The 10,485-nt window shown below is 39.7% G+C and overlaps 1 protein-coding gene across 1 annotated transcript; it reads left to right on the forward strand.

The window, feature by feature from the left end:
* Positions 1-777: 777 nt before the first annotated feature.
* Positions 778-10,138, forward strand: LOC110487428 (uncharacterized). The gene is made up of 7 exons (XM_090197004.1): positions 778-1,229; positions 7,654-7,728; positions 8,077-8,184; positions 8,271-8,573; positions 8,932-9,092; positions 9,400-9,521; positions 9,630-10,138. Exons 1-7 carry the CDS (start codon positions 1,166-1,168, stop codon positions 9,769-9,771), a joined length of 975 nt encoding a protein of 324 aa, XP_090053130.1. The 5' UTR covers positions 778-1,165; the 3' UTR covers positions 9,772-10,138.
* The last annotated feature ends 347 nt before the right edge of the window (positions 10,139-10,485 follow it).

The raw sequence follows: 10,485 nt of genomic DNA on the forward strand, positions 1-10,485 counted from the left end.
GGATGGAGAGGAGGGAAGAGAGGGAGGTGGGAGTGAGCGGTGATGTCATTTGGGGGTTAACTCTAGCTCTGCTGGGAAGGTATTTTTCTTATTCACTGGGAGAAATTCACATTTTGATTGAATGATTTCTGTTATCTCTCTACAAGTACATGTTCAGTTGTAATTTATGAAATTATGTATTTCTTTAGACCATTTATTTTTCTGATAAAACATATTGTGTGTAATTGTTAGACTACTGGATGTAATATGTAAGGCTAAATGTCAAAGCACGAATACAATACTCTAATACACCACTGTAAATGAAGAGACTTGACAGGAAGCCTAGAGGAAACATTTGTAGTTGGACTAAGACAACTCTGATTGTCACACATGTTTAGAAACTATAGGCTAAATCAATCTAATTGGATAGTTTTTTGATAAAAAAATTGTGATGTATCGACTTCTCAGATCCATTTTGACCTCACTACTACCCTCTGGTGACAGTATTTCAACATTGCCGCAGCCCCACGTCCATACAGTATCAAGTCCACTTCCATTCAACCTTGATCTTATGGTTGGGAAAGGTGGGTACTTAATCAATTGTGCATCTGAATGCCAACAACTGAAATGTGTCTTCCGCATTTAACCCAACCCCTCTGGCTCAATAGTGTCCTGAAGATCTATTGCAGACATATGGGAAATGAATTACAGACAAATGAGAAACACATTACGACATGTTCTGAAGTCTTAGCAAGCCAGGGTATTCCCTTTAACTTGTAAGCCAGTCAACCACAATGTGAATTGGCAAACTTCTCAAACTTCTCAAGCAACCACTGACAGGAGGGTATGGCATGTCTTCAGAGGTGCACTCATGCTAAAACAAGTGAGCATAGAATGAGATACACTATGTACAAAACTAGTTCTGTTTTCCATGCACAGTTGTCTGCCTATTGTTTCCATACAGTTTTTCATATTGAGTACAGGTGTATTGACAATGGCACGTCAACATGACTTCCTCTTCTCAGTCAGGTGAAATTGTTGTCTGACATGAGTAATGCAAACCAGAGTCTAAGCAGAAGTACTAATACAGGTCCTAATAGGAGCCATCACCACTCGTATAGATCAATACTGGGTAAGGTTTCTCTGTACTTGTATCTCTAAGAAACACACTGTTGACAACTAAGGGATGTCAGAAGAGCTGCTTTATTCTACAGTGGTTTTCAAGAATCCCATAATTTCTTTGCTGGCAGGTGAGTCTTGGCCTTTCTTTCTCATCTCTTCATCAATGTCACTCCCTTTTATTTTATTTCTTTCAGTTTCAAAAAATGTCAATTCCAGACTGAAGACTATAACAATCACAGTTGTGTGTGAATATTCCAAGTAAAGGGTCCATAAATCAAGTGAGCCAGATATGGCTGCTACAGTATGCTGAATCATGTTCATGTTTTTCTACTCTGACATTATGTTTTAATCAAGTACAAATTACATTCTTAACCCATTTCATCTCATGGGTCACAATAGCAAGACTATATTTGTTGTACTTTACAGGCTCTAGAGAAGTTAAAGTTGTATTTAGAATCAATGTTTCAAATAGTATACATTATCATTTCATTTAGAGAAGTTTCATTTGATTTCTCAAAAATGGTCAGAAGACCACAAGCATATTTCTCCAAGATGTACTTTTACAGACAAACTTGGCACCAGAGGTCTGTACTCAACAGCTTTAAAAACAAATACGTTGTTGAAATAAAAATATATTTTCCCTATGAATATATTTTTTAAACGGTATAGTTTATAAACACTATATATACCGAAGTATGTGGACACTTGTTCAAATTAGTGGATTCGGCTATTTCAGCCACACCCGTTGCTGACAGGTGTATAAAATTGAGCACACAGTTATGCAATCTCCATAAACAAACATTGGCAGTAGAATGTACTTACTGAAGAGCTCAGTGACTTTCAACGTGGTACCGTCATAGGATGCCACCTTACCAACAAGTCAGTTTGTCAAATTTCTGTCCTGATAGAGCTGCCCCGCTCAATTAAGTCCTGTTATTGTGAAGTGGAAACAATGAGGAGCAACAACAGCTCAGCCGCGAAGTGGTAGGCCACACAAGCTCACAGAACGGAACCACCTAGTGATGAAGTGCATACCGTGGAAATATTGCCTGTTCTCGGTTGCAACACTCACTACCGAGTTCCAAATTGCCTCTGGAAGCAACATCAGCACAAGAAATGTTCGTCGGGAGCTTCATGAAATGGGTTTCCATGGCCGAGCAGCGCACACAAGCCTAAGATCACCATGTGCAATGTCACGCGTAGGCTGCAGTGGTGTAATGCTCACTGCTATTGGACTCTTGAGCAGTGGAAACTCGCTCTCTGGAGTGATGAATCACGCTTCCCCATCTGGCGGTCTGATGGACGATTCTGGGTTTGGCGGATGCCAGGAGGACGCTACCTGCCCCAATGCATAGTGCCAACTGTAAAGTTTGGTGGAGGAGGAATAATGTCTGGGGACGTTTTTCATGGTTCGGATTAGGCACCTTAGTTCCAGTGAAGGGAAATCTTAACACTACGGCATACAATGACATTTTAGACGATTCTGTTCTTTCAACTTTGTGGCAACCTTTTTAGGGAAGGTCCTTTCCTGATTTAGCATGACAATGCCCCCATGCACAAAGCAAGGTCCATACAGAAATGGTTTGTCGAGATCGGTGTGGAAGAACTTGACTGGCCTGCATAGAACCCTGACCTCAACTCATCGAACACCTTTGGAATGAACTGGGACGCCGACTGAGAGCCAGCCAGGCCTAATCGCCCAACATCAGTGCCCAGCCTCCCTAATGCTCTTGTGGCTGAATGGAAGTTCCCGCAGCAATGTTCCAACATCTAGTTTAAAACCTTCCCAGAAGAGTGGAGACTGTTATTACAGCAAAAATGGGAGCAACTCCATATTAATGCCCATGACTTTGGAATGAGATGTGTCCACACACTTTTGGTCATGTAGCACATGTGTCTTAATTTTCAATACATTGAATCCATGATACTTGAGGTAAATTAATTAATCCGCATACACAGTGTCTCTAATTTATAAAATACAGTACCGGTCAAAAGTTTGGACACACATACTCATTCAATTTTTTTATTTTTTATTTTGTACTATTTTCTACATTGCAGCATAATAGTGAAGACATCAAAACTACGAAATAACACATATGGAATCACGTAGTAATCAAAAAAGTGTTAAACAAATCAAAATATATTTTATACCTAATATTATTCAAAGTAGCCACCCTTTGCCTTGATGACAGCTTTGCACACTCTTGTCATTCTCTTAACCAGATTCATGAGGAATGCTTATCCAACAGTATTGAAGGAGTTCCCACATATGCTGAGCACTTGTTGGCTGCTTTTCCTTCACTCTGAGGTCCCCAAACCATCTCAATTGGGTTGAGGTCGGGTGATTGTGGAGGCCAGGTCATCTGATGCAGCACTCCTTCACTCTCCTTGGTGAAATAGTCCTTACACAGCCTGGAGGTGTGTTTTGGGTCATTGTCCTATTGAAAAATGTATTATTGTCCCACTAAGCGCAAACCATATGGGATGGCGTATCGCTGCAGAATGCTGTGATAGCCATGCTGGTTAATTGTGCCTTGAATTCTAAATAAGTCACAGACAGTGTCACCAGCAAAGCACCCCCACACCATCACATCTCCTCCATACTTCACGATGGGAACCACACATGCGGAGATCATCTGTTCACCTACTCTGTCTCTCACAAAGCTACGGCGGTTGGAACCAAAAGTCTAAAATTTTGACTAATCTGACCAAAGGACAGATTTCCACCGGTCTAATGTCCATTGCTAAATTTTTTGGGCCCAAGCAAGTCTCTTCTTCTTATTGATGTCCTTTAGAGGTGGTTTCTTTGCAGCAATTCGACCATGAAGGCCTGATTCACGCACTCTCCTCTGAACAGTTGATGTTGAGATGTATCTGTTACTTGAACTCTGTGAAGCATTTTATTTGGGCTGCAATCTGAGGTGCAGTTAAATGCTGATTTCTGAGGCTGGTAATGCTAATGAACTCTGGTTTTTGATGGACTGTCGTTTCTCTTTGCCTAATTGAGCTATTCTTGCCATAATATGGACTTTTGGTCTTTTACCAAATTGGGCTATCTTCTGTATACCACCCCTACCTTGTCACAACACAACTAGCAACTGCAAGCTAGCTAGCTAAATTGCCATAAATGTTTAATGCTTTTCAACCTGCCCCCAAATTAACATAATTGGTTCAGAGTTTGTTTAGATATTTCAACCTGCGTGTTGTGGTTGCGTTTGGTGTGTGGGACCAAATCAATTTGTGCATGTGCGTGTCCGGTTCGGGCATGGTGTTTTGGAGGAAACGGCACGCACAGGGATGAGACGCCATACACCTCGTCCAATTCTCCCTTGTGCCGATAGGGTGAACTGGAGATAAGCCAACCTGTATGCTCTGCAAACAAAATTATAAGAAATGTTAGTCTGATACAGAAACTAAATCACAATGTATTTACAATGAGCACGCCCCATTATTGGTTAGAATGAGATTTCATGAATGCTGTCTGCGATTCGAACTCCTGTCGTCTAATCTAAAGGTAAATGTGTTACCAACTTGGCAAACTGAGCTGATGATAAACATCATTATAAAATACTGAACACCTACCCACTACTGATATTAACCTTAAGCAATGTATAATCAAGCTAAATTTGACCAATTATTTAACTGGCATATCAGCTGCTGACTGGTCGAGTAACCTCTTCTGCCAGGAAGTCCTTCATATGGATTAGTAACACGTTCAATAAATACATTGCCATCCAGACAGACTGACAGGAACTTCTGACTGCATAATACAGCCACCATCCGCTGGGATATTGTGCTGTATTGCTACCATCTCTCTACAACACACACACTCCTACTCTAGCCTTTACCTGGCAGCATCCCCACTCACACCAGTTAGTGTTTGCCCTCTAGCTGAGGTGTTTCAGGCGGCATATCTGTGTTGTTACTGCTACGAGAAGAAACTCTTTGATCTGGGGCAACGATCGGCTCAAACATGAACGTCTTCAGTAGGTTTATTGGCTCCCTAACTAACAATTATGTCATTCTCTGTAATAAACTCATTCTCAGACTTGGAGCTACTCTGTAAATTCAGACATTTTGGGGAATTCCAAAATGCGCTCTCCTGCCAGTGAAGCAACAATGCCAATATGGTGATTTACAATTACAGTTAGATGGCATTCTTAATCATAGTGTTTCCATTTCCCTTTAATGATTTTCAAACTCCTCATATATCTTCTTACGAATCTTCTTATGTTTGGTCTGATGTCTGGTGCTAGGCAACCAATTTAGCTAGCTATCTAGCTAGCAATGGCAATCATGTTAGCATATTTCCTACTGAGATTACTGTTCTAAAATATGTACTTTGGTTTAAAATAATCTATACTGAAACTTTAATTTGACATTTGAGTGGATTAAACATGTTCAATTGTTATTCTCTCACTGCCCAGAGTTTAAGACAAGGGTTTAGCTATCATGGAATTAAGAACAAATCCAATAACTCTATTTTCAAGAATCTAATTTCTTGTAAACTTTTTGCTTAAGGAGAAACATAAGAAATAGTGCAATAAACTTTCCAATAACCTTTTTGAGGAATAGCAACTTTTCTTAACTTTCTTTAAGTTAATAATACATTTTTTCTTAAGACGATTTTGTGAATCTGGACCCAGGCGACTACCTCATGAAGCTGGTTGAGAGTATGCCAAGAGTGTGCAAAACTGTCATCAAGGCAAAGGGTGGCTACTTTGAAGAATAGGAAAGCAACAGGGACGAGGAGTTTTGACAAAGAAACTGGGGTCTATGAGTAACAAATAGGAACATTTAAGGGTAGGATATGGATGTATCAGTACTTGATTGTTTCAATATTAGGGTATGGGGCATGTCTGGGAAAATGTAGGAACAAATGTGTTAATATTATTGAATATGTACAGTGCCTTGCGAAAGTATTCGGCCCCCTTGAACTTTGCGACCTTTTGCCACATTTCAGGCTTCAAACATAAAGATATAAAACTGTATTTTTTTTGTGAAGAATCAACAACAAGTGGGACACAATCATGAAGTGGAACGACATTTATTGGATATTTCAAACTTTTTTAACAAATCAAAACCTGAAAAATTGGGCGTGCAAAATTATTCAGCCCCTTTACTTTCAGTGCAGCAAACTCTCTCCAGAAGTTCAGTGAGGATCTCTGAATGATCCAATGTTGACCTAAATGACTAATGATGATAAATACAATCCACCTGTGTGTAATCAAGTCTCCGTATAAATGCACCTGCACTGTGATAGTCTCAGAGGTCCGTTAAAAGCGCAGAGAGCATCATGAAGAACAAGGAACACACCAGGCAGGTCCGAGATACTGTTGTGAAGAAGTTTAAAGCCGGATTTGGATACAAAAAGATTTCCCAAGCTTTAAACATCCCAAGGAGCACAGTGCAAGCGATAATATTGAAATGGAAGGAGTATCAGACCACTGCAAATCTACCAAGACCTGGCCGTCCCTCTAAACTTTCAGCTCATACAAGGAGAAGACTGATCAGAGATGCAGCCAAGAGGCCCATGATCACTCTGGATGAACTGCAGAGATCTACAGCTGAAGTGGGAGACTCTGTCCATAGGACAACAATCAGTCGTATATTGCACAAATCTGGCCTTTATGGAAGAGTGGCAAGAAGAAAGCCATTTCTTAAAGATATCCATAAAAAGTGTCGTTTAAAGTTTGCCACAAGCCACCTGGGAGACACACCAAACATGTGGAAGAAGGTGCTCTGGTCAGATGAAACCAAAATTGAACTTTTTGGCAACAATGCAAAACGTTATGTTTGGTGTAAAAGCAACACCCTGAACACACCATCCCCACTGTCAAACAAGGTGGTGGCAGCATCATGGTTTGGGCCTGGTTTTCTTCAGCAGGGACAGGGAAGATGGTTAAAATTGATGGGAAGATGGATGGAGCCAAATACAGGACCATTCTGGAAGAAAACCTGATGGAGTCTGCAAAAGACCTGAGACTGGGACGGAGATTTGTCTTCCAACAAGACAATGATCCAAAACATAAAGCAAAATCTACAATGGAATGGTTCAAAAATAAACATATCCAGGTGTTAGAATGGCCAAGTCAAAGTCCAGACCTGAATCCAATCGAGAATCTGTGGAAAGAACTGAAAACTGCTGTTCACAAATGCTCTCCATCCAACCTCACTGAGCTCGAGCTGTTTTGCAAGGAGGAATGGGAAAAAATTTCAGTCTCTCGATGTGCAAAACTGATAGAGACATACCCCAAGCGACTTACAGCTGTAATCGCAGCAAAAGGTGGCGCTACAAAGTATTAACTTAAGGGGGCTGAATAATTTTGCACGCCCAATTTTTCAGGTTTTGATTTGTTAAAAAAGTTTGAAATATCCAATAAATGTCGTTCCACTTCATGATTGTGTCCCACTTGTTGTTGATTCTTCACAAAAAAATACAGTTTTATATCTTTATGTTTGAAGCCTGAAATGTGGCAAAAGGTCGCAAAGTTCAAGGGGGCCGAATACATTCGCAAGGCACTGTATGTGTCCCCTTTCTCTTCCCCACAGAGAATAAAGAGGAAGAAACAGTATATGCTGAAGTTAAGGGAAGTGCAGTCACTCAACGGAATCCTGCCACAGCAGGTACATTTGAGAGATACCGAACTGCGAAAGATCTGCGTTATTGTGCAATTAGTCTCTCTAGATATCCGGGTTGCCTCCAACAATTAATTTTTTTTTCGCTTTAACATCGTCTGAACGGCAATTTGGCATAGAGGAATTATGTCACTGCCTATGCGAGTACCTTATCCGCTTGAATAAAATAAGAAATAGTAAAAAGCAAAATGTATATATATTTCCTCAAATTATTCACCATTTACTGTTCAATTATTAGATTTCAACAAATTATGGAATAACGCTTACCATTAAATATATACACTTATGCTAACAATTTGGCTATAATAACATGAATCTTATTTTTGCTATTCCTAGTGGATGAGAGGCCTGCTCTCCACTCTCAACCCTTTCGAGGAGTGGCAGTGTGTTTGGGTGTTCTTTGTGTCCTCTTGGTTTCAGCCATTATAGGCCTCTATGTGTACTGTGAGTATGTGGATCATAACATAATATGGATTGTGGAGTGGTGCAGGATGACATCATAGAGTAAACATGTCCTTCTCTCTCCATAGTCAGCACTGCCCTGTCAGAGCACAACACAAAGTTGGTGAGGGAACTGGAGCAACTAACAGATGTGCGTGCATTCCTACTGGCGGCCAATCAGGACCTTACGAACCTCAACAGTAATCTGAGTACAGCCAATCACATTTTGCGGTGTGATTATAGCAAAGTAAGCACTGCAAACCAACGTTTAGCGGCTGAGAAAGAAGCATTGTCAAGAGAGAGGGATAGACTGAACTGGAATCTTAAGTACATATATCAGTTTGAAAATTTTCCAGTCAATCAATATTGTTCACCAAAGGATGACGTAGGAGGTAAGCCCCCTTCCTGTTGGCCTTGTTTTCATCATAGTGTACACCACGTGTCAAACTCCTCCCACGGAGGGCCAAGTGTCTGCGGGTTTTCGCTCCACCCTTGTACTTGATTGATGATTTAAGGTTACTAATTAGTAAGGAACTCCCCTCACCTGGTTGTCTAGGTCTTAATAGAAGGACAAAACTAAAACCTGAAGACACTCGGCCCTCCACGGAATGAGTTTGACACCCTTAGTGTACACTAAAGACAAACTTTACACTTTCTATCTTACTCTGTAATATTGATAACACGTATGTAGTACAATTACCTAATAATTACAAACTAATAATTATCACCTGTAATTCTTCATTGTTGCAGAGAGAAAGTGTAACCCTTGTCAAAGTGGGTGGATGTTGTTCCAATCTAGTTGTTACCAGATTTTATACCATTCCAGTCCCTGGAAGACCTGGGAACAAAGCAGAGAGAATTGCAAAACAAATCATTCTGATCTGCTTGTCATAGGAAGTCAAAAGGAACAGGTGGGACAATGCTACAGACTAGAGTTTTGAGGGACAGATTCATTTCACATTTAAAGTGGATCTCCAAAAAGTGAAATGGGAACTATATTATAATGTGTGATATGTAGATATGAGCTCAAGGTAAACCAGTTGTTACTGAAAAACAAAAGCACAAAGGTCATTATACTGCTGCTACCTGTTTTGTTATTCTCGCTCATTTGGACCTGATTAGATACATTTATTCATAACGTTTAGACACTCTCTCCTGAAACTGTGGATTACCATATAAAAATGTTTTTACTTGTGGTTTCATTCATTTCACATTCAGGAATTCATTCATAACCACACTCAATACTACTTTGATATTCATCATGGATACTGGATCGGTTTGACTGACATAGCTAATGTCAACCAATGGCTCTGGGTTAATGGAAGTCACCAGACTGATGGGTAAGGACCTTTCAGTCAATGTAAATACAACAAAGACGCATTGCATTGTTAAATCATTATTTGACTCAGTCATTTCTTTTCATTCATGGTGGTGTTCTCTTTTCACAGGTTTTGGAAGAGACAAACTGGGGGCGGTAATTGCGCGCTAACTGTCCCAAATAATGGGCCTTTGGCTAATTGGAATGCTGAATCATGTAGCATGCAGAACCGTTGGATCTGTGAGAGTAGAGCCTTACTATGGTCAGATTAAATTGCAGGGACACTCTCTTAAGAGGTATTCTCACATACTGAACTTATATATTATTGCATCTCCACTTGAGAATTACATTGAGTTTTATTCTTCTAATTTAAGGACCCATGCATCTGTCTGTTGTGGTCAATTCGAATTCACTCAATTCAGGAAGTGATTTTAATTTACAATGGAAAACCTTCCTTAGCTGACTTCAATTTGAATTGACCCCAATCTGGTTCTGTTTGTATGTTTTTGAATCAAGGATCTGTAGTAATGTAGCTATAGAGAAGTTAAAAAATAATGTTCCGTTTTGACCTTTCATATAAATCAGGCATATTTTCTTTAATGTCAATCATTTCACTTTGACAATAAATGTATGTTCTTCTATTGTCTTACTGTATTATGTTCGTAGTGTTTTAGAATAACATTTGTTTTGGCCTTTTCATAGATCAGAAATCACATCATATTCAGTTTACAAAGCAAAGCAGGACTTGTCTTCCAAGATTGTCTTCTTTCGATTTTGAAAGATCTTACTTAGCATAAGTAGTATGCTAAGTAAGTTTAATACATGGAATGGAAGTTTAAAGTTTTTAATGAAATCACTGTTTTATAAACTATACAATACTTCTAAATCAGCAGCTTTAGGCACTTGATTAAATCTTTATTTAAAGCAGCAATCAGGAGTTGAAACCGTAACAAAGTACATCCCCGCCCCTGTTTTGGCGAAAGAAA

This window comes from Oncorhynchus mykiss, chromosome 2 (assembly GCF_057628025.1).
Source record: "Oncorhynchus mykiss isolate SJ-2025 chromosome 2, ASM5762802v1, whole genome shotgun sequence".
Taxonomy (NCBI): Eukaryota; Metazoa; Chordata; class Actinopteri; order Salmoniformes; family Salmonidae; genus Oncorhynchus; species Oncorhynchus mykiss.